The sequence below is a fragment of the Pseudochaenichthys georgianus genome, unplaced genomic scaffold (assembly GCF_902827115.2).
Source record: "Pseudochaenichthys georgianus unplaced genomic scaffold, fPseGeo1.2 scaffold_553_arrow_ctg1, whole genome shotgun sequence".
Lineage (NCBI taxonomy): Eukaryota > Metazoa > Chordata > Actinopteri > Perciformes > Channichthyidae > Pseudochaenichthys > Pseudochaenichthys georgianus.
In genome coordinates, this window is record NW_027263114.1 from 89,085 (window position 1) to 114,723 (window position 25,639).

Genomic DNA, 25,639 nt, shown 5'->3' on the forward strand with positions numbered 1-25,639 from the left:
GTGTATGGCTCAGGAATACCTAGGTAATATCACTCAAAACCTCAGAGTAGCACCCGACTTAATGCCAAAATATGACTGGCTGGCTGTACACGTACACGAGGAGTTTTATTAGTTACAAACATTGAGAGTTACAAAAGTATAATATGTAGTGAAATGGTGTGGTTGCTCAACTAAGTGATCAGTATCCGTTATCCTCTCGGGATGCTTCCAATCACTAAAGCCGAGAACAAATGCATTACTGTGGCTGTGAGTGGATACAAGTTTGCAGGCAAAACAATAAATTGCTCCGGTAGATGGAGAATAAATAATCCAATCGCGTTGAACGATTTCTCCATTGTGAAGCTGTCTAGTCAGCATATCATTGGTCAGTGAGCGTGTCCGGCCGCTAGCATCGGTCTCCCTCCGAGATGCTGGATACTTCGTTGCCCGATTATGAAAGTATGAAACCTCTTTCATCAAAGTCTCCTCCCGGACATTTCCTGCAATTAATCCCCATTGTGCAGAGTCCTGAGAGACACAGGGAACTTCCGATGAACTCGAACCTTCACCCTGCTCTGTGACGTCCTCGTCAGGCTCGTCTTCATCTTTATCTTCCTCTTCTACTCGCTGCTGCGTTAGCATGCTAGGTTCAAGGCTAACATTGCTCGCTAGCTCAACAACATCCTCCGTGACCGCCGCCACTGTTCCTTGTGGTTGTTGCTGGCCTATTTCGTCACTTTTTGCTTTTTTGAAAAAGCTATTTATTGTTGGCACATTTTTTAATGCAGCCGCCACTCTCTCTTCTTTTTCTTTCTTTTCGCAGCCCCGCTGGGTGTTGGGCTACCGGCACCATCCATTTGTTCTGCTCACGTGACAAAATGTGACATGAGTGAGGGTGGGGCTGTGATTCGGCTATACACTGCCGCCGCGTAGTAATACATTTGAGCGCATACATAGTGAGACCTACAGTACAGAGACGGTTTAGAAAATATATTAATTTGACCCTATAGAAAAGCTGTGTTATTTATAGCGAAGAGTGAGTGTCATTTAAAAACAATGTATGATGAGTGAGGTTTTTTTTTTAATCTTGTCACTGAGGGCCCTCTTTGCTCAAGGGCCCCTGGGCACTTGCCCAGGTTGCCCATATGGTTAATCCGGCCCTGCATAACAGCTAAATGCTGCCTCTCCATGTTTTGTTGTTACTCTCGGAACCGATAGCAGATCCATCCCAGAAGACCTGAGGCACCTTGATGGCTCGTAATTATGTAGGAGTTCAACAATATACTTTGGTCCTAAACCATGTAATGATTTAAAAACTAGCAATAGTACTTTAAAATCAATTATTTGGCCGACTGGAAGCCAATGTAGAGATTTCAGAACCGGACTGATGTGATCCACTCTTTTGGTGTTAGTGAGGACATGTGCAGCAGCGTTCTGAATCAGCTGCAGCTTTCTGCATTAAATAATTTAAACATGTAGTTCGACCACAAATAAACCTCCACTATGTATGAAATAAATACAACTGGTTTTCCCTCTTCTCATTTTCTAGCCAATAATAACCCTCACTGCCTCCCATACCTCCCAGTGTAAAGCACCAGTGGCTGCTTCCTCCCTATACATCAGTAGACATGCGCAGAAGGGGATCGCCATGTAAATATTTACCTAAGCTGTCCTCTCATTGGTTACAAGGGACCGAGCCTCTTCACAGCCATCTCACGGTGGCTCCGCCCACCGCATGTGGACATGCAAACTGATAGCGAGGGCGCGCGGACGAGAGCGCGCGGGAATATAGGACGACGTCATGTGGAGGAGTTTAGTGAAGCTGAACGTAGTAAACACGATGTTTTTTTGTGTTTAAAAGGACGTTAAACACGCCTTAAAATGTAACGCTTAGAGTTAATTACACTATATTTATTATTGTACTATGTTATTTATATAACTATGGGGATGATGCAATATTGCATGCATAGCTCCTATTTACAGGAAAAGAACACATTAGGAATATCACTTGCATAGCTACAAATATATATTTACATTATTATACTAACCTGTTAACATACAAAGTCTCTCCTTATTTTCTGCTGGGATGTCTACAGTATACAGATGTCTACAGTATTTATGAAACATAGGATTAATGTATATGTTTTTATAATCTCCTCCCAACATGTACAGAAGCTCCATGCTAATGTAAAGCCTTAGAAAAGCCGCGCTGCTGATCAATGTGACTGATCTACTGTGAGCTTTCCTATATAATCCAGCCCATATTATACAACCAGGACGCAGTCTATTCAGTCAAATCAACACAGCCAAGCAAGAAACCACATCTTTATGTAATAAGGGTAGACTATAAATACGAAATTACATTCAAAAAATAATGAGCATTGTAACCATCATAACCCACTTAATATGTAATAAAAGGGAAATAAATAAATATAACAAAAAGGACAGGTAGTATTTATTTGTTTAATTTAATGTACAAATAGGAACAAAAAGGACTTCTATAAATACAAAATGGCATTTATTGTATTGTCTTCCTCCAGTAGATAACATCTGGAGTTCTAGCTATCTTTCAAAGCCTTAATAATAACATTTAAACCAGTTTTAATGTATTTTAAAATGAACTTTTCCAATAACACTATACAATAGGCTGTGAAGATGTATTCCAACAACCATTGCCTCTTTGAGCAAAGATTCTAATAACAGATCTGCAAATGTAACATGTAAAGGAGCCGCACTGATTGAAGTCCGTATGCACATTTCACACAAAGGACAGAGTTTGGTGTCCTGGTAGAGAATCTAATTAAATGAGCTCTTTGATTGAATGTATATCTATTCCCAGGGACTCCACCTGCCGAGGGGTGAGGCTGACCCCAGGGAGGGAGGAGCACAGGGAGCTGTGCTCCTCCCTCCTCCCTGGGGTCAGCCTCACCCCTCGACCTCCGTGGATCAGACTTGTTGTGGAGACGGAGCCCATGTCCAGATGGCACTTTCGCAAATCCTGTTTCATTGACAAAAGGTGTTTTCTTCAAGCTCGCCGCCGCGGGGACAGGATGTTCTCGGAGGCAGAGGGATCACGCGTGGATTAACCCTGTCTATTTTTGCCGCTGCTGATGTTGGAAAGCACAAAAATAGACGCTGGTTATTTACATTCAGTGCCGTGTTCATCGAGGAAGTCTTCAGGCCAGCTGTAGGCTGTCTTTAACACATTAACTGATAACACATTATGCATACAAACTCTAGTTCTGGCCTATTTCTTCCAGACATGAAAATCCAATCTAGCCCAAAATTGACCCCCAAAATCCTCTTTACACCCCAGAACTGGACCCCCCTCTGTGCTGCAATAAACCCTGAGTGTCCCCTTCTCCTGTGCCCCGAGACCCTCCCCCCCACTGGAGATGTTACAGTACAAGGGGATAAGCCTGTTCTATGTCTGGACATGGAAACCCTGTTCATGTTTGCACACAAACAAACAAAAAAACCTGTTAACAGCGCTCTCATCGCCGTGAAATCCTAAATATACTGCGGATAAAAGCAGATTTGAAGCATCCGACCCCACAGCAGGTGATATCACCTTGACGTAAAAACAGTGCTTGAAAGCAAATAGGCAACCACTTCAGGCTTCCTTTCAACATAGCCGCTGTGTTTAGAGCTGGTTGCATCCTCTAAATATTACAGTCTGTAGTTAGAGCAGTTAGATGGGAAATCCCCAAATTACAATGTATGATAACCTTCCTAATTGTACATTTGTAAGCCTGATAAGCCAGACTGAATATTCCTTTTATATGCCTTATAGCCTCACATGCAAGAGTGAGTCAGAAGCTGTTAGTATTTAAAAGTGTTTTAAATAATAAGTCTTCAGGCCAGCTGTAGGCTGTCTTTAACAGATTAACTGATAACATATTATGCATACAAACTCTAGTTCTGGCCTATTTCTTCCAGAGATGGAAGAAATTAGTATTTAAAAGTGTTTTAAATACTAACTGAAACATCCTTAAAAACAAGTTATTTTGCACGTATCAAACAGTAACAAGGAACATAGCTGGAGCTTAAACTAGGAGATGTTAACTAGATGATTTTGACGTTGATCAGAGAATTTCAGTAAGGTAATATATTTATTTTTCAATTTCATACATAGCGCAATGTAGCTAGCTAGTCATGTAGGAATTGGACGTCCCCGTTCTTTGATTGGACATCCACACATTTTTCCCCATCTTTCCTTGACCCCATCATGTTTTCCACTGATGCAAGGAAAGGTTTTTAAATTAAGTAATACAAATGACAACTACCACCCAAAACATTCTCATATGATCTGTATTTTAAGGCCAAAACGACTTCCCCCAAACTGTAAATATGAGGCTGTTCTGCCATGTCCTCCTTTTAACGGGGCCATGTGGGAATAGTGGGGTCAGACATAGTGTTGTGTGTGACATTAATCTGATGTTCTGTTCCTTTGATCTCACTCACATTAATGAATCCATTAAATGCGGTAATGTTTTGAGTCTTTCACAGAAACAGATCGCCTGTGGAGTTTCTGCTACACACGAGCTCTCAATCAACTCTCAACTCAAGTCAGCTGCACATGGGCGCAGACAGAGGGGAGTCTGATGGACCATGTGATGCTAACGGGAGAACTGTGGACACATGTGTGGGCATTCCTGCTCATCCCACCGTACTACGCTCCGTGATGTAAGTCATTACACGCATTTCTCTTTGAGTCAAAACAAATCAAGGGATGCATTTCCTTCTGAAAAAGAGTTCTGAATTTCTTTTTCTGTACAAACCACAGTTGCTGTTTTCTTCTCTGGCCTTCTGTTGCTCAGGGTCAGCTCTTAAGTTTGTCCTTGTCCTCCACCCAAAGTCACCTTTCCCCCGAGGCAAGTGCCCCCGCCGCCCAGCGAGAGCCCTCTGAAATCTCACAACAAACCGCAGACAGAAGCATAGTCTGGTCGCTGGCGCCCCATGGGGGGAAGGGGATTATGGGGGATTACAGCCCACTGATCCTCCACTTTTCCTCCCTTCTGCACCTTCTCCTGCCCCCTACGAGTTTTTCAAAACTTTTCATCCCTAAATCACGACCATGATTTTCCATCTCGATTGTTTCTTTATCATGTAAATCTGGTTCTGCAGGAACGCCTGTCATCGCTGCTTTTATGGTGCGAGTTTGGGATCCGCGAGACGGTTTGTGAGGAGTGCAAAACATGAGATAAGAGAGAGAGGTTTACTCCTGGATTGGCTGCTCATTGTATCTTCTAATTTGAGGATTCTTTGTTAGCCTGGCACACTAAAATACGTATTTCAATGCAAGAAGATTATATCAAGTTAACTGTGCCCTGTGTTACTAAATGATTCTTTGGTTGACAGGATAGACAGAGATGAACTTGGTTTGTTTCAGCCACTAAGATGTAATAATCCATAGATGCAGTCATGTCTGGCCAAAATGGACTCATATCATAACTGTATCCTAATAGATATTTGCGTGGGATCGTCATAATTAGCGTGTTCATTCTTGTCGTGTTTTGCGAGATCACAGGGATGTTTGACCATCAAATTCGACTCAGGTCGTCTCCATAGTAAAATAGTCGTTGTGCAAAACGTATAGACATTTCTTGAAGGCCTTTCTGGCTTCAAGTTGAGGAGAATAGTACGTACAGAAAGACGTACACGCGGTGATGAGCATTGGACTGTAGCAAGGCTGATACTACACATTTAAAGGAGTACTATCATTTCTTTGCCAACAATGTTGTGTTGAGTTCTCCTAGAAACGTACACAAAGTGAGATATTGAATAAATCAAGTCATGTTGGGGGTGAAGTATAGCAAGTCAATGATTGGCAGATGGAAGAGAGTGGCGGCTTTTGTTTACATCTGTCCGAAACCAAGGACTCATTGTTTCTAAACTGACAGAAATGTACAATAATCTGTCTCCTTCTCTGTCCTTGTGGACTGCATGTGTGTGGACAGCTTGAAAGACGTCCTCAGCGAACAGATAATTGCTTCCCATTGTGGCATCAATAGTATTTGACTTTGTATCCTCACAGAGACTGACATCGACGGTTTGATGAAGTGGAGACAGCGTGTTCTCTGCAATGTGCTGACTATCAGGGTGTACGTGCGACTGTCACAATGCCAGCATGAGCATTTAGTACGTCCTTCCTCTGCCTCTGCATGGACACTCAGCACTCAGAGATCAGACAGGAGGAAACAGAAGTCTCGACCTTGTGTGACAGAAATGGGACCTAAAACCACAGCAGCCTCGGAAATAGCTCCAACGTTCTTGTTGAGAAAGAGCTGCGGTGGATCTCCAGGTCTAACATAGTGATATGGAATATGCGCATTACTGAAGACAGAAGCAGTCCTTAGGAAAGGTTGTTAGGGTATTACTCAAGTTCAAATGTGTTGAACTAGATTCTTTTTAATTATACAATCTTGTTAAATATACCATCTTGGTTTTGGGGTTCTCTTTGATATTTAGCCTTAGCTATCTTTATTTGTTTATTCATCTTGGTATTAGCCTACTTTATCTTGTTTTGTGCCCAACTCCATCTTGGAAGGTAAACACAGTGAAGGCGGTGCGTGAAAGGCACTGCACGCTCCTCTTCTCAGAGGTTAACCCTCCCGCTGCCTCCTGGTGCTGCAGAGATTTCATGAAGTGAAGGAGGTGTTCCTTCTATAAAACAGCTGCGGGCAGCAGATACTGTGAGAGTCACAGACATGAATACATAGATCAAGGCAGACTGCTGCACACACTCTCCTGTTGCATCCCCAAAAAATGTATTATGTTGTTAAAACAGGGTTCAGGGGGAGTGGCTGTACGGCTGAAGTGACGTCTGACTCAGAGGTCGCGCGGCTGTGGAGAAGGTGTTGGCCACATTCTGTTACTGAGTTTAGGCTAGTTAGCTAGCAGGTTTATTGTTTTGGGTGCAGTCAATTTTGCCTCCACTCGCTGTTCAAATAAATGTTGAAAGAAAAAGTTAATCTGTTTACAGTTCTGTTTTATATGGGTGTTGAAGAAGAAGAAGAAGAAGAAGAAGAAGAAGAAGAAGAAGAAGAAGAAGAAGAAGAAGAAGAAGAAGAAGAAGAAGAAGAAGAAGAAGAAGAAGAAGAAGAAGAAGAAGAAGAAGAAGAAGAAGAAGAAGAAGAAGAAGAATTGGGAGGGATGAAACCCTCTTTAATGGTCACATGCAGAGCACACAGCACACACAGTGAAATGTGTTCTCTGCTTTTAACCCATCCTAACCGAACCGGCGACCCTACGGCTCACAGTCCAAGCCCCTACTGACTGCCATAGATTTAGTCCCTAATTTTGCTTCAACATTCCCGGGGGAGCTTGCCCCCGGACCCCCCTAGAGGAGGTGAGGTCCAGCACCTGCCCACACCCCCTGTTAAATTGTCTCACCCACATTGAGGATGCTTCCTACGCCCATGTTTTATTCCGTGTGTCAAGTCAGACAAATTGGGTCAAAATGTTATGGCATCAATGATCTGTTAACATTAAAATCACTAAATATATGCCGTAACTATTTTGCTCTAGGCAGCTCAAGGGCTCAGGTAATGTGATTACTATATGAATAATGGTCCAAAATAACATTAAATGCATTTAATGTTTAATGTTAAGTAACATACTTTCGTCGCTGGCCGGCCGATACATGCCGCGCATTAAGTGGGCCTGTCTGTCAATTAATCCCCGGGCCACTTTTTCCCCCCAGTCCGCCCCTGGCTGGAGCCAAGTACAAACGAATGCTGAAAAGACATTATATAGACATTTTAAATCAACTTTCATGTAGTAAGACACACTTTAAAACGTCTATGTCGGAAACAAGAACAGCAACTGGATAACACTGTGTTATGGCACGTTTCCACTGCAGGCCTCGCTCGGTTTGATTAGGCCTTATTAGACCCGGCTCACTTTAATGCTGCGCTTCCATTATAGTTTAGGAACTGGGGTAGTTACTATAGTAACGCAGTGTAGGCGGAGCCGTGACGTCATCTTCAATGAGCGCCCCAAAAAACAACACAGCCGTTAGCTCTTAGCACTCAGAACTCACAGCTCTTCATATCGGTTCAGAAACTAGACAAAAGTTAAACAAGTACAAACCACAGACTGCCTGTGTCATGGCGAATACAGTCGCTGGTTTATTTATGTCTGTATAGTGTTGTGAGTGTGGACGGCATATATAACGTTAGGTTAGCCAAGCTCCATTTAGAAAGCACGCATTTTAAAAGGGTTGTTCGCCTGCCGTCTGTCTGCAGACTTGTCAAAGCATTAATTCATGGTTTTTACTAACCGGTATCAGTATGTTGTTACTTCGGCATCATTTTAAAACGTGTATTACAATTAAATCACGGTAAAATATGTTCATCTTGTTGTAGTCCCCTTGCCAGCGATTCTCTCTCTAGTTTAGCATACTCAGCCCGACTCAGCCTGGTTGTTCCTGGCCCTAGAACCACGATTTAGTCGGGCCAGAAAAAAGGTGAAAAAGTATCCCCGGGCCAAAACTAGGCCAAGTGGAAGCGCAACCAAAAACGGGCCCCGCACGGCTAGGCACGCTTAAAGCGAGCTACCCGCTGCAGTGGAAACGCGCCATTAGTGACCTGTCAATCACAAGGTAGCCCCGCCCTAAAGCATACCCTGCTTTACTGTCTAATTTACCCTAAATTCAACCATATATTACTAAATGGACATCATGCTGTATTAAAGAAGACTGGAAACTATTGATTGATTGATTGATTGATTGATTGATTGATTGATTGATTGATTGATTGATTGATCAGCCGCTTGATACGAGACCACAGAGGTTCCCATAGGAATACATGTTGACCTACAGAGATTCGGCCAAGCTGACCTGACCCTAGATCAGCACAGATACTGGAGGCTTTGTGTAAATCAGCAGCTGAAGGCATCATGTGGCTGACATCTGCCTGTTCTCCTGACACATCTGCAGAGAAGCTCCCAGAGCCACGTTTCTGTTTGCAGGACGGACAGTGGGTGTGCTCAGTGGCACATAGATTGACACAGCGGAGTTAAATAAACTCAAGAAGCTTCCACTGACCCAACAAAGCCTTCTTCTCTTGCAGCTGTGAGATACTTGGAGCTAGCTTTCTAGCGTGTCTCTTCAGTGCTTCTGAAACTATTTCTGTGCTTCCTCCATGTCCTCAAACTTTCAGCCTGCGTCTGGGACATCTGTTCGACCGCACGCGCAAATACAAACACACACTCCGAGGTCAGCCTCTATCGCCGCGCTGTTTCCTGTTTGCTTCCTTTTTCTTCGAGACAGGAAGAAAAATCAGCTCACCTTAGGTCTCTCTTTCAACTTCCAATATCTTACAGAAAAGGGCAGTGGAAACAAATGCAACTTATATTTGTAATCCACATTGCACTGACTATAATGACATCTGCATTTATTTGTCTTCCATATCGTTTTTGGACATATAAATCCAGTTTAGTTGGCTTTGTTCCTATTGGACAGACAATTAAATTGGACATTGTCTTATATATTAAAGAATAATATGGATTTTCTTCATGTAAAGACTAGTTTTTTTGCAGTTAAGGGTCACAGGAACATGAAATTAACCGAAAAAAATCATTTTCAGAGGCTCCTGTGTTTTTGAAAACTTGCCAACTCTAAGATAGCGTAAGAAATATTCCTCAAATGATGCCTTTCAATGATGGGAACATGGATAGAATCAAATAAGTGCTGTTTGCTCCACTTCATACATGTACTTTAATAATATATCAGAATTCAAAGTGAATTATTCAACAGTCTCGTGCCTGACCGTAACTTGACTGTTGAGATCGTCCGCTTTAAAAATTTGACATGTTCCTTCACGTTTTCAGTCCGGTTTCAGGCAGCAGACAGACAGACACGTGAAGCAGGAAGAAAGTGCAGGCAGAGCCATCAAAAAAGGAAAGCAGAAATACTCAGGGTGCCATTAAAAACTCAGCGACCACATTAGATGGTGCAATCGCAAATTATTTGATGACGTTTGATTGTGAATGTGATCTACATTCCCTGCATAAGGCGTTTTTAAAATAACTTGGATGTTTTTTTTGCAGTGTTTTTGAATGAGGTTTTCATATTGACTTATACTGTAGGCACCAACATGTGTATACCAGGGTTTCCGCTAGGATTTTTTCTCGCCGGTCAAATGTCCGGGCAGAATTTATTTTACCGGACTAATTTGAAACTTACCGGTCATATTTCAATAATAATAATAGTTGTGTAGCAGAGTTTCCGTTAGCAGGTAATTACCGGACTATGAGCAGATATGCTTCAGTTTAAAACTCAGTTCACGGGCTCATTTTTATATTGCTTCAGTTTATAATCGTAACAGATCGAAACATTCAGATTCATTTTTCAATAAATGATTCCACAAACAACAAACAACATAATTATTACATTCAAACAAACTACTTGTAGTAGATAACGTACATTATTCAGAAGTTTACATCAACTTTGAATAATAACACGGGAGAAACGGATCCTCTCCCTCCCTCTCTCTCTCCTGACACCACGTCAGTTTCTCATGCAGCTCGCTAAACAGAGGGCGGGGCTTCAGGTGATCCTGCAGAGCTGCGTGTCTCGGTCAGACTCAGCAGCTGATCTGATCTCTCTCTCGCTCCGGTTACACTTCACTTGCGTTTATGTCCATATCGATCAGATCCAGCTCTCCTGATCGGCCTTTATAGAGAGCACCGATCAAACTATTAAGAGTGAATATCGGCCGATAATGACCGGCGGCCGATCGATCGGAGCCTCCCTAATTATTACCAGACATTTTGACCGTCAGGTTTTGAATTTACCGGTTTTTTATAAATTTTACCAGCTAAAAACCGGTAATTACCGGCTAACGGAAACCCTGGTGTATACAAATCCTCATATGTTAGTTTTCTCTTTCCTGTTTCCCCCCTCTTTCACAACTAATACAGCCTATCATTTAAATGTCATATGGGTACTATTCACCCCCACACACACCCCCCCCCCTATCTTTAGCTGAGGGGTTTTAGGAGAAGTACAGGCTGTTCCAGCACAGTCTGTACATATACTTTACAGCTGACTCACACGTACACATGCATCACAATGTATGCGCCTCGATGCCATGCACACAGAGACGTTCCCATTCTGTGCATTGTTTCTGATATCGCTCTCAGTCTGGCCAAATAGGACACGGTGTCCTCATCCAACAGGGCAGGTGCAGAGCTGCATTAGAACACAGATTAAACATTAGCGTGGGACACAACGGGTGCAGCAGTGTGGGGTGTAGTAATGTCTGTATTCTGTAATGTTCTTTAATGCAGTTGCAACAGTTCCCTATTGTGTAACAGAATACATTGTTTGCCTTCCAATCCATATTGCAAGATATAGACTTTAAACAGTGCGCAATTTCTTAATCATTGTACTGTATTCGTTTTTTTTTTCTAAACCCAAAAATATTGAATAGCTCTAAATTGTACCTAATTATACCTCCTGAACTTTAAAGCCATGAGATAATATATCTGTCGCCACAGTATGTCATGGCTCGAGCAGTTTCTCGTAAAGCAATCATTAATACATTCTTGAAGTGTTTCTGGCACTCTTGCCAGGCAAAGGAAGATGAAAAAAATATTCAAAAAGTAGTAAAATCTGAATCTAGTTATCATGGAGAATACAAATAAATGTCGAGAATGAAATTAAAACGTTTGGAATAAAGTGTAAATGTCGAAAAAAAGTTGAAACATCCATAATAACTAAATAACTAAGTTGAACCGTTGCAAATAACGTATAAAGAATAAATGCATCTCCTGGGATTTTATTAAGTTATTTTTATTTTATCAACATTCTTAACAAAACAGTCTTTCTCCTCTCATTCCCCCTTTACCTGACTCTAACACTCCTCCTCCATAGTACCTGTGTGAATTGTCTCTCGCCACATTGATTTAAAGCACCCGAGCTTCCAGACTCATTCATACCTCCTCTCTTTATCCAAAACAAGATCTTATTTCTCTCCTTTAATCAACATTGACACAAACGCTGTATTCGTAACTTAAGAAATGTGGGAATTTAAGCTGAGTACAACTCTCAGCGCCTCAGACTGGTAAATGTACACAAAGAAGCACACACACGCTAGCACGCAATCCATAGAGAGCAAACAAAGGCAGAGGAGGGGTCCGTGTTTCAGCTGCGGTCACGATACAGCAGAGAGTGGGCACAATGTGTGAAATCTTTACACCAGACAACCAATGGCTGTTCAGGTTTCTGCCAGCTCCGAAATGTCTGTTTTATAGCTGTCATTTGTCATTTTTACACTCCTAGGCTAACTGTCACTGACAACAAAGACACGTCGGAAAGAAAGAAAGAGAGATGTGACATTAAAAGCTTGTAATGTGAAATGTGTTTGAAGGATTATAGTCCCAGGGAGCAGAGGCGGCTCTAGGGGGGGGGACAGTGCCCCCCTAACACTGAGCTCTGACCCCCCTGTGGCCCCCCTAAAAATGAAAAGTGAAAAAAGTGAAAAAAATGAAAAATGTATGATTTATTACACGATTTATTGAATGACGGAATAGGCGGAACTAACGTTATTCGTCATTCTAGTCAGACCCATTAGAGCGGTGCACTCAGGACCCATTAGAGCGGTGCACTCAGGACCCATTAGAGCGGTGCACTCACTTTCACTGTCCGGCTGAAGCGAGCGAAAAACAAACACTTTTCATCTTGGATCATCAGAGGCTGTTGCATCCACGAAAGACTGATTGAAACCTACGTTTCGAGAGACTACCACGATAATTGAAGGTGATTTAAACTATTGTATCCGTGTAATTGTAGATGTAAAGTAGAGATGTAACTGTTCATTGCCTTTATTTTTATATAAATATGATATGGTGTTAGTGCAAAAATTGTACTATAACTTAAGCTGAAGCTAACAGTAATAAGATCTATCTGAAATAAATAAGTGTACTGAAACAAATACCAATAACTGTATTGCATTGTTTTCTTATACGCAATTACTTCATACTGTCTAGTTCTCTTTTTCGTCCTGCATTTATTGTGCCCCCCTCAGAAAATAACTGGCCCCCCAGTCAAATTGGTCTAGAACCGCCACTGCCAGGGAGTAGGTGCAAGGTGACATGCTGGTATGAATTTGAAACACCTCAGCCTCGGGACAAAGCAAAAAATAGCGTTCATATTTACTGCCATGGACTTTCTAGGTTGGGCTCAAAGCAAATGGTTTCTGAGGCCTGCAGCCACTCATTTAAAAAAAACAACAACAAAAAACAGCAGCAGGAAATAGGCAAATATTGGCGTCTAAACTCCCACACACACCTGGTATACAACAAGCAGGAGGTGTAAAAGGCCACTGGGTTCGTCTCATACAGTCTATGGTTCGTCTTCATGAACCCAGACGAACCATCGGAGAAGTACATCAAGAGTGGCTGCTTCTTTTGCCTTTATTTCTGCAGCCTGTAGCAAATGGGATGTTGTAAATGTCCTATATTTATGCTACGGCTCAAGTGCTTGAAAGGGGGGTTAGTGGAAAATGAAGTCAGGCCTTTTATATCGTCATGTGCGGGTGGTTTTACATCGAAAGGGGAAATCATCATATATAATATATATTATCAGCTAATGTAGGTCATCTAAGTTTAGACCACGGATACATAAAGAACAGTCTACAGCTTTAGTCGCAGCTCTGTAAAGCTTCTCCTTTGGCAAAGCCGTGATTTGAGGTAAATGCTAAGTATTTTCCTAATTATCAAGCTAGTTTTGTGGATTTCAAGCTAGTTCTGCGGAAATGTTGAGCACCGGGCACGTGTAATAGCAAAACGTGTTAACTTGAGAAATAGGAAAGAGGTCTGTAAGGTTACTAAAATGTTACGTTTCGACCAATAACAACATCAACAGCACATCGTTATCTTGGGTTAGCTTCTCTAAGCTACGTTGGAGGTAGGTTGCAAAATTGCATGAAACACAATTCCATTAAACTTGAAACAATCGTCTATAGAACGAGGTCAGTGTGTTCTCAGTCATATAGGAACATTTCAGGAACAGAATAAGGCGGGTAAACGGGAGGAAGTTGCTCATATTTTTCATTTGCGATGTTCAATGCTCTGTTAGGAAAGAGCGATAAAACTGCAGCTGTGGTTTCTTTGTGCTTGTGAGAGGGGGAATATGGGGAACAGTATGTACGGGACAGTGCGGAGCTTTCCATCTCTGTATATGCGAGGGAAAAAAAGACATTAGGGAAGGGAGGAGAGGGGGCGGCGTACTTGAGCTATACTTCCTTCCCAACGTTGCTTCCCTCTCAGTTTTCATTCATAATTGACTTTCTCTGTGTGGATACAGAAGAAACAAATGAACCCCCCCTCCTCTTTGCTTGCACGCACACTTGTTCTCCTGACGTTGTGCGTGACCCGGGACTCCCTGCTGCCCCCACTGCCCTACTTTCTATCTGCGGAGGAACTAAACCGCCTCCTCATCACTTGTGCGGCAGTTTGAAAGCAGGCCCGAGCTCATTACAGCCCGCCTGCATCTGGCATGTGAAGCACCCAGTGTCCTAGATTACAATGTTTATTTACCACGCTATTTCTAAGTAATGTGCCACTATAAAACGTTAAGGCTTTGCGTTTTTCCAACTGGGTTTAACATACAGACGCCAGGCTAATGTTAGTTCATGTCCTTAAATGTAGGACGTTTTGGAAAAGGATTACAAACAAGAGAGATTAGGGGCAAAATAAACGAGTGTTTCTTCTGTATTTGGCAAAGTTGAACTGAAGGATGTAGTATGTAGGACAGGTGCAAAACATCTGAATAGTGCACACTCAGGAGTCTGCGACGTATTGAAACATTGGCAAATGTTACTTTGAATCACTATTCATGTACTCAAATACAACTCCGAGCTACTTGTACTTTCCTTTTAAATATATGATGCTTTCTGGTCTAAATTACATTGCATTGACATATTGTCCTTATTACTGTGCTAGCTCTATTTTTCTGCAAATTAAGGTATTAAAAAACGTATATTAAGCACATGTTAGAATGCATTGTCGGATTGGAGTATTGAATTTGTTGTTTGGTCTATAAAGCCAGAAATTGGCGAAACGTCTTAAATGTCTTGTTTTGTCTGAGAATCAACTAAATCATAAATACCAGCTACATCATTAAAAGACTGCTGACATACTGATGCGTCAGTAATAATGAAAATCCAATTATGTTCGTAAGAGGAACCAGAAACATCATATACAGAATCCTGTTCTGTTGTGTGTGGAGGTGGAATCATGATTACTTTGAGTTTAAATAAATCACTATTCGCCTCAATTATTGTCTCTATGTGTGGGCAAGTGTTCATGTATTTATTAGCAGTTTCACGCCGCCCACATGCATTGTTTTATGTAAGCTGGTTTAAGGTCAAACACTCGCTGAATGTGTCCTGTTTGCTGCCATGGATACCAGCATGGTGATGTGCTTGCGTTGCTCAGCGAGGTGGGGCTCCGTTACAGGAGTGTGTGTGTGTGTGTGTGTGTGTGTGGGTTAAAGGTTTTGTTTATTATCTATTTTTGGCAAAGGCTATTTCCTTAGTCAACTAACCCTTTGGGACACGTCATGCTCTTGAGTTCTTCCTCCTACAGACCGAGATTTCAAGCCGGTGCAAATCTAGACATTCCTCGGACTAATTCCTGACCACACCCTCTAATAGCGGTGAACACCTTCACCTGGTTTCTGTGTGAAAAGGGCACAGCTCCTATTCTCTGGAAAATGAACGCCCTTGTGACCCCCCGAGAATGTTTTTAGTCATCAATGAGTCACGAGCAACGTTGAAATAAGGCACGGTGCTTAAAGTTTGTTTGGAAGTCAGCATGTTTGTCGGTAAACTGGCAAGCTGGTGTTGTTTAGTCTAACAAGAAGCAATGGGAGCAATTAGGAGCCAGAGTGGTTTCCTGTGTGTGTGTGTGTGTGTGTGTGTGTGTGTGTGTGTGTGTGTGTGTTCAGGGATATTCCTTCTTTTTAATTTGCTTATCCACACACAAACGGCACCCTATTCCCCCCCTCCTGTACACACACCCACGAGGGAGCCGTTTCACAGGTCAGGATGAGTCACCTTTCTGAGAAAGGACCTTCTCTGGATACATTTACAGAGACAGTAATTACTTGTGTAAACAGACGGAGGTAAATAAACTCTCTCGGGAGGCAAAGCTGTCGCCTGAGGGGGTCTACGAGGCACTAAGCTTCTCAAAGCAAAAACAATTAGCAGTGGGAGATTTCTGTGGGACTGGATCAGCCTCTGAAGCTGAGTCCATCTTTTTGAAATCAAGTGCAAACCCGTCCTGGATTGTCTCCTGAGGAAGGACGGTCATTCAGAGCGTAGCTCTTGTTCTCGGAAAGCTCACCCCACCATAGGGTGTGACTGAACACAATCACCTGACTCATTTAAGGTCGAGTACCACCAACCGCCCACCAGCTGCAGCGTGGAAGTCGGTTGTAACCTGGACGCTACTTTCCCATGTTTTTGTACGATTAATGAGCACTAGACTTTCAGAAATTGAAATTGAGCAAATACTAGTGTATATACTTGTATTGTCGGTGTACATCCACCTAAAAGGCGCAGGTTTTTATTATGAGGGTCTCACAACATTATGGATACAGAGAACATCAGCATTTTCCTTTGAATTTTGCTCTCTGTATCAAAATCGCCCACATCCACAGTAAAACACCATTTGGCTGCCCCCTTTTCGTGGATAAGTCCTACTTATTGGTTGTTTGGTCTTAGAGAACTAGCATCATTTATTAATGCTTTATTTGTTCTTAATTTCGTATTCCCAAGAAAACTTTTGAGCACATCTCAAACTTGAAATGTATGATTTGACATTATTGTCTCATTTCATTTCATTTTAAACCTTTATTTATACAGATAAATCCCATTGAGATCATTGATCTCTTTTTCAAGGGAGACCTGCTCAAGTAGTTCCACATGAAACATAAAACATAAACAGAACAACAAAAGGACATCATACAGCATCATTTACATAATTATCCACATAAGCAGGTACCGATAGCTTCCGATTGAGTAGCATCCAACCGAGCTTTAAAAACATTTAGTGGCACCAGATTGTTCAGTTTCCATTTAATTTGCAGACTATTCCAAGACAGAGGAGCTGCGCATCTAAAAGCTGTCTTCCCTAAGACAGTCCTAGCAGTTGGCACATTTAATAAAACCACAGCATGCGATCTCAGGCAGTAGCCACTTACAATTCTCCGAGAGATCAGGGAGCAGATATAAGATGGAAGTTTCCCTAACATGGCTTTGTATACAAACATTTACCAGTGACTGAGCCTCCGTACACTTAGTGAAAGCAAACCAGCCCTTGCATACAGGGTACAGTGATGGGTTAATGCTTTACAGTTTGTCACAAATCTCAGTGCACTGTGATACGCAGCATCTAACTTGACCAGGCAATTGGCAGGTGCATTCATATAGACCAGATCCCCATAGTCCAGCACAGGTCAAAAGGTCACAGTGACTAGCCTTTTCCTGGCCTCAAGAGAGAAACAGGACTTGTTTCTGAAAAAGAAACCTAGCCTAACCCTCAGCTTTTTAAGCAGGTTATTGACAGGAAGTTTAAAAGTGAGACAATCATCAAGCCAGATACCCAGGTATTTGTAACAGGCAACAACTTTAAGTTTTATTCCTTGCGTAGTTACAATATCCAAAACAGGCTCTGGTGTCTTTTTAGCTTTAGAAAAGAGCATTACCTTGGTTTTATCCACATTTAAAAGAAGCTTTAGTTCAGAGAGCTGAGTCTGAATAGTGTTAAAAACAGCCTGTAATTTAACACCAGCCTCCTGAATCGAGGGACCTGCACAGTACATCACGGTATCATATTCCGCATAAAAATGTAAAGTAGCTTCATCCACATTTTCACCTAAACTGTTGATGTAGAATAAAAGTGGACCTAAAACAGAACCTTGAGGAACACCTGTTTCTCACCTGCTTAGGAATTGTCTGTGGAGGAATGTAGTTTTACAGAGTCAACTAAGATCTCATTCGTTAAGAACACACCTAAAATATTTAGACATGACAATCAACAATCTTTTAGATAACACTTTGCCACACCCAGCACTCTTCTTTCCAAATTTCTGTCACGTTTCCAAGTCACATGACAAAGAAAAACATGTTCTCACGCTATAGATTCCTTTCAATCATGCTGTCAGACACATTTAATAACAATCTGAGCCTGTCAGAAACAAGTACTTTGAGTGCATGTGCATTGACGATGCCAAATTGCCCTGATGCTTAGCAATGCAGCTTGTTTTGGAACTGCCATCTGCAGAGTCCTAAATCAATCCAGGACCAGTGTAACAATTGTTGTCCACATTAGACACAAAAACATGGGTCCAGTTCATTCAAATTCAGTCTCTGTAGGTTCATTCGAATTTATATCTGGATGACTTTCCTGATTAAAACCTGGAAGCATTTCAAATCTTGAACCTCGCTTGGGGCTCATGCAAAAGGGAGTAGTGTTTTGCTTGCTGCACGGTCCCCACATGTGCTTGGCTGTGAGAAAGCAGACACCCCAGCTGTCAGTGTAAAAGTAAAATGTCAGGCGCTGTAGTGAGCAGATAGACATCAGCGAGGAAGCAGATGAGTGACAACACTTACAAAAGACATATTCTCACAAGAGGGGGGTTATCTTCTTCACATTGACACATCTTTTTTAAATGGCTGTCACAGAAGATTTGAGCTACAATAACAGAGACAGGAGCACTTGGAAACACACGACCGAATGGCACCAAAATAATCACACTCCCATGATGCATTCGTTTTTTACACAGCTATGTTGGCCGTAAATATCCTCAACCTACAGTAGCAGGAGCTAGGACTGTATTACACACAACACTGCATTAGAGGCATGCACATAACGATTTCTCAGGTGTGCCATGTTTGTCTCCACGCAACATGCACGGCAGCCAGCCAATGGGGTGTCACACTCACTCCATCATGCATGAGCTAGAGTACAACCTTACTTGCAGAGGCAGGGCACTAAATTAGAACCATTTGCAGCCAATTGCTGGTATAATGTGCAGCAGGCGGCTGGTAGATTTGCATTTACTCACCACCAGCCAAAACAAAATGGAGCTCAGGTTTTTTTCTAATCCGCTCAAATCTGGAGAAGGACATTTTCTGCTGTTGTATGCAGTATGCATTTGACATGCATACGTCGGCGATTGTACAGTATGCAGTATTTATTCAAAATGATGTCTGCTAAGAAGTGCGCTGGACTTCGAATCAGGGGGTAGCAGGTTCGAGTCCCACTGCAGTCAGCATGTCGTTGTGTCCCTGAGACACTTCACCCCAAGTTGCTCCCTTGGGGATTGTCCACAGTACTGAATGTATGTAAGTCGCTTTGGATAAAAGCGTCTAACAAATGACATGTAATGTGATTGCCAAGCAGCAACAGGGGAAAAACTAATCTACAGAGCTGTAGTCAGGATGCTGGAGACAGTATGATAGAAACACGTGCATTGATTGTTCAGGGATGACACAAGGTAACAAATTACCTGACATTTAAACCTGCAATAGCCAACAATAAGTCTGGATTTGGCAGGTGTTACGTGCTTATTGTATTCCCTGTTTATGGTGCTGACACAGTCCCTGATGTAAAGGGAGGTTGGCTTGTTGGTGTTTGGTAGCTTTAGAAACAGATTTAACGTTCTCCCTAGGGGAATCATTTACTTGATTTTGCTGAGAAAAAGGTGAAGTTAGTCTAAGTGCATGTGGGAGTGGCACAATAGTGGATCATTGGAATGGATTTGTTTATTCTAACACAGGATTCAGGAGAGAGTAAGAGAGCAAGTGCATGAGAAAATGTGTTTTTATGGGCATTTACACAAGGTGAATGAGATGTTTCTGATTGGCAGGCCAGTTTAAAATGATACAGTTACACTTTTTAACAACAGATTTGTATTATCATCAGTTTTTTCTTTGTTAATCAAACCCCCCCTCTATGTTTCAGCAGCCAAGTGTATTTTGAAATCATCGCTGATGCCAAAGTGGAATAGACAAATGCGTTGCAAGCCAAGTAAATAAAAGCAGCATGTGGTTGAGGGCTGGTGATAAATGCATTCCCTAATTAGTGAGGCTTAAAAAGCTTACACTGGTTCTGGTCATGTCCGTCATTAAACAGTTTCTGGGCTTCTGTGTTTCGGTCACTCTCTGCAATATCTGGCAGGATACTATCGCCTAATCCTCAAACAGCTATTTTTGGAACTGTTAATACTGGACTAGGGTTCTCCTCCCTCCACAAAAATGCGGTTGCCTCTGCGTCGTTGCATGCCCGCCGTCTCATACTGCTGAATTGGAAAGGAAAAAATCCCCCTTCCTATATTCACTGGATCAGGAAAGTGATGCTTGGGCTAGACTTGGAGAAATTGAGATATGCAGTGCGCGGTTTAGTCAACAAATACGACAAAACTTGGTCGCTATTTATTACCCATGTTAGAGGCCTATCCCTCACCTGATTCACTTTGCATCTGTCTTTGACTATTGACCTGGGCACTCTGGGGTCACTAACTTTGGGCTTGAAGTTGTTACGTACCTTGTCAGACTAAGGGTTTAGAAGGCTGGCAATAAGAATAGCATAAACTGAAAGGCTTTTTTGGGTTATGTGTGTGATGTCTTATATCTGATTATCTACTCGTATACTGTCTATTATCGTCATTTTTGTTGTATGTGTTTAATTTGGTCTATTCCTTATTTTTATTTTTCATTTATTTTACTTGTATTTATATATTTTTTATATTTTATATAAAAACCATTCGTTTTTTTTGTCGTTTGTCTATTCACTGGGGAATACCACCTGGAGGGGGAGGGGGGTGGGATCTGGGGCGTTTTCAACTTATTGTCATAAATGTTGGACATACTGTATTTGTGATAAACTGAAAAAAATAAAGTTGTTAAAAAAAAAAAAAAAAAGCTTACACTTTCATAAATATGAGTTTCTTATAAAGGAAAGTGGAGACCCCTCGAAATGCGTGTGACTATTTATAACTTGCATTACTGGCTCATTTCTTATCATGTATTAACTTATTATTTTATATATTTAATAATGATTTTTGCTTTTGGACCTGCTAGTATAAGTTGTGTGTTTATTATCATGCATTGGCAGGATTTCTATTTGAGTCAGTGTGTTTTTGGTGTTTATTCTTTCATTGTTTTATAGTGACTTTTGTCTAATTCTAGATGAAAAACATCAATTCATGTAGGTTTAGAAAATATGTATTGTGCATTGTGCAAGGTCATGCTGTTATTGTGTGTGTTGCATACATGCTAACAATGTGACCTCTCAAAGGGGGAAGTATAAATCCCTCTGCCTGTATGTTTCTGTCTATACGGGCCGGTCCTCTCTGAGAGGATGCTTGGGCCCGCTTGCTGCACTGTTGTCCATGACTTTGTTTGTGTTGGACAGTTTGAGGGAGCCGGGGGCCGAGGACATGCTAATGAGGTCACTGCAGTGCTGCGGTAGAGCAGGCAGACTGCATACACTCCCCAAAAAGCACCTTTAAGGAAATGGCCCACTAAACTAGAATGTGTGGTTTAGTGAGGAATGACTCCTCGCTTTTGGCACACGCTGTACCTGTGATGTCAGCAAGTATAGCGTGTGACACTCATTGACCAGTAAAGATGTTCTGAGTATACTGTATGGGACATTTTATGTTTCTCACCTGACAACACTATAATAAAAATAAATAGGGTTCTATCTTATCTTAAAATGAGGTAGATGTATTTCTATTTTTGCCACTCAGAATACAATTCAAATTTGTTCTTGCTTTTTGTTTGCTACCCTTTGAGGTATTTTCTACATTATTGAAAAAATTATAATGTTACCAATTATAAGATACTTAATTGCAATGTCAACATTTTTTATAAGATTCATAAAATCCAACTTCCCATGTCTTTGCAGTTTTGCAGCATTTGAAATGTAGATTTAGGACATTTCCATTCCAATTAAGGCCTTATTTTTAGATCACTAAATTGAATACATTTTGAGGCTTTCTGAAGATTCAAACGCACTCTAAATAAATCCTATTTATTCACTGCCTAAGACAGCTTCATTTCGCTTCTAAATGGAATAATTATCTTTAAATATGTGCATGTGTTCGTGTTGAAATGGTGTTATTAAGTGGTTCACTAAATGATATATGAATGCTAGGATGGCTTTGGAAAGCTGGCCGCACACATATCATTTCTGCAGATGATCCAAAATCTACACAAAGAAGTACCCACGCAGTGTACTTGTATTATCAAATATACATGCCAACAGTTTTCTGAAAAGACAGTGTGTTTGTGTGATTAGTTTTAAATTCTGGCTGAAGTAGCAGGGTCAGTCACGCCCTTGTCAGCCGGCAGTGGGGCTGTCACCTCGCGGAGCATCAGGCTCCCGTTGGAGCGGAAGCTGGAACAGCGTGTTCCAAAACAACAGCGACAGTTAGAGCAGACACTTCTGTTCTGCACGGGACGCTGTAGTGGACACTGACTGGACAAACCGATTAACTGTCATCACCCGCCCCAAAATCCCATCCCACGCATTGCTGATGCTGCCCCTCATTAAGTCTCAGAACGTGCAATGCTGTCCTGTTATTAAAGGAACTCAAACAATGTGATAACAGGCGTGTTTATGTTTCTACTGATATTTCTTTCACACAGGGAACTCTTTTTGCTATAAACATTAATATCACACTGCTGTGAGGGTTTTGTGATGAAGTCAAACAGGACTAGGACATTTAGTTGACACTGCTGCCCCCTGCTGTTCAAATATAGTAACAACTACACTTCTTCCTACAACCAGACCTATTAAATGGGATAGCAAAACAATGCTATCAGTGTGATTTGATGAAGCATGTTTATCCAGTTTGAACAAGACACTGACCGCTGAGTCCTGAGATGACCCCCGCTGCCCTTTAAGCTCCGCTAGCTGTCTCTCCATGTGGTAAACCTCCTCAGACATTTGCCTATGGAAAGCACAAACAGTTTGGCAGGGTTAAATATGTGGAACCTTGTTGTAATCAGAGCATTTTACCTCTAAATAGCCTTCTGGTAAATAACCAAAAGAGAGAAAACTACAGTAAATAGTGTTCTTAAGACTAGGGAAACATTATTCCTTAACACATGGCTACAACTGATACAGTTATAGCTGTTTACAATATTTATTGATTTATGAAGTGATGCAAAGAGACATAAAAAAAACATTATAATGGTGTAATGCTGTTTAATGTAAAAATAGAAATAAAAACATCCTTGTTTTCTGTCTTTTAAAGCTCATAAGCATGTAGTGTTTCCACTTTTACTTGACTACTTGTTTCTTGTCCATAGATTTCAAATCATAATCTAAACAAAGCACCTTATTGTAAATACAGTATAATCACTGGAGTTGTATTGGATCTATGTTTACCTGTGCACAGCCTGGGCCCTGCTCAGTTGGCAGTGGAGACGCTTCACAATGGCTTCATAGCGCTTGTTCTGGATCTGAAAAAAACATTAACGGAAACAAAAATGATCATTTTGGCCTTGAGACCTGATACCTGATTGGTGCTTTTGTATTTTAAAATAAGTTTTGTAACAGTCAGCCATCCGGTGTTGCATTTAGGTCATCTGCAAATATTGGCTAAAGGAAATGTCTTCATTATTATCACAAAGTTAGTTTAACCTATATGTTGTTTTTGTATAAAGTAAAGCATTTAATGTATATTAGTAATGGAAATAGAGATACTCTTTATGATAGCAGACATTGAACCGTTTTAGCTGGCCAAACTAATGTCATCAATACATGTCAGTTATCTGTAGATTCATAATAAATAATTGTTAGTAGTGGCCCTTGTCGATAAAGTCACAATTTCTCTCTCCCATACCTCTATGTCCTTCTTTATCTGGGTATGAGTTAAAAATTCTTGTCGCACTTGCTCTTTCTTCGCAGCTATAGACTCCCTCATCACAGAGATCTCCCTCTTCAGAGTTTCATTCTCACTCTGCAGAAAAGAGATGGATACAATCAACATGGTAGGTTTAAAGTTTCAAAGAGTTAATTATCCTCTAATGTATGTTCTCCACCTTTGCCATCTGCACTGTGTTCCCGTTCGGATTATCCAAATCTGCCTTCAGCGCCTCTTTCTTCTCTCGCAGCATCTGGACAAGCGCTCTCTTCTCCTCCAGCTCTCTGTGGGCCTCCGTCTGGCTCGCCGCATGCAGAACAGCTGCTCTGTGACCCTCCATCTTGCTTCGGTAAGTGTTGAATCTCGCCAGTGCCATGCAAGCGTTCTCCTCCTCCTCACTTGTGCCAATGTGGATATCTGTTATTTCCTTGCTGATGGATGCATAGCGCTGATGCAGGACTTTTGTCTGCCGCTCCAGGTGCTCCATCTCACCCTCCAGCATTAGGAATTCCCTGGTTTTAGATCTTAGGTCCCGCTCTAACACCTCGCCCTTCTTCTCAACCCCTGAAATAACTGCCTGATAAGGGAGGCAAACCAAAATGTCCAAATCACTGTTTAATCCCCAATAATTCATTTTTTGTGAAGCAAATGTGTTTTGAAAGAGACATAAAATCACACTCACAGCTTACTCTCGTTGAGAGATTATAAACCATGTCTATTCCTTTTTGCATGGACAACTACCATTTAAATAGACATTTTGTTACACATGTACGTTTGGTTCTAACACATTAAACCCCCACTAATTGTTATGTAATAATTGTGTAAAACTACTGCCTTTTCTATTTAGCATTACCATAACTGCAGTGGCACACCTGCAGTGGCATTAATCAACACAATCCCCTTTCTTTCATCCAAACTAATTCCTATCTAATGGAAATGTGAAAACTTTGCTAGAAGTGCATAACAGATTGGGTGTGGAAGCAGGTTTAGATGAAGCCATATACTATATTAAATCCTATATTAAATTAAACCTGCAGGGAGATGAGTGTCTTCTGCTTGTCTTTCAGGGTCTCCGTCTGGGCATAGCCGTGTTGACTGACATCCTGCACCGCCTTGGATAATGAAAAACTTGGCTTCTCCTGTACTCCTGGGGGACAGTAAACACAGGTGTATTGAATAAACTGTAAATGTTCGCATAACAAAATGTAAAGGATTTAAACACGTAGCTTAACAAACCTTTAATTAAGTTATAGCTACAGCTTAACTAGCAGCACATACAGTTAATAGCAAGTTCAAAGCTTCAAAGCAGGTCTCAAGGGAGCTAAAATTGTCTAGCCAAGACAGTTATGCTAGTTTATTAGCCTAATATTAGCGTTAATGTTTTTGATAAAAGTTAAAAAGCCCCCCTTAGACTCAGTTAAACAAACTTCCACAACATTATTAATCTTTTGTCAGTGAATATGTTTAACTATATTTGTTGTGTTAATACATTACCATCTTCACTGGCTCCAAATGTTGACATTTTGACATCAGTTAGCTAACGTTATGTTAGCGAGAAGCTCGTTGATATAATGATTATAATGACGTGCTAATTGATGTAGCTGACAATAAAAATGGTATTGAGTGTTTAAGCCACTGAGTCTAAGAAATACAGTTAATAATAAAATATTAAATTACGAGGTTTTTTTACTTAAGGACATTATTAGAGAGCTATTATTTATTATTTTATATAATTCAACTAACTGCGTAAACAATACAACTACAGTT

General features: G+C 41.3%; 1 protein-coding gene across 1 annotated transcript; it reads right to left on the minus strand.

Annotated features, from left to right (window-relative positions):
• Window positions 1-2,925: 2,925 nt before the first annotated feature.
• Window positions 2,926-25,429, minus strand: LOC117443201 (coiled-coil domain-containing protein 122). Its single transcript, XM_034079154.1, has 7 exons — window positions 25,367-25,429; window positions 24,904-25,019; window positions 24,051-24,449; window positions 23,852-23,968; window positions 23,395-23,468; window positions 22,873-22,954; window positions 2,926-3,086 (listed from the first exon to the last, which is right to left on the minus strand). The coding sequence occupies exons 1-7, from the start codon at window positions 25,392-25,394 to the stop codon at window positions 3,072-3,074; spliced, it is 831 nt and encodes a 276-aa protein (XP_033935045.1). The 5' UTR covers window positions 25,395-25,429; the 3' UTR covers window positions 2,926-3,071.
• Between the last annotated feature and the right edge of the window lie 210 nt (window positions 25,430-25,639).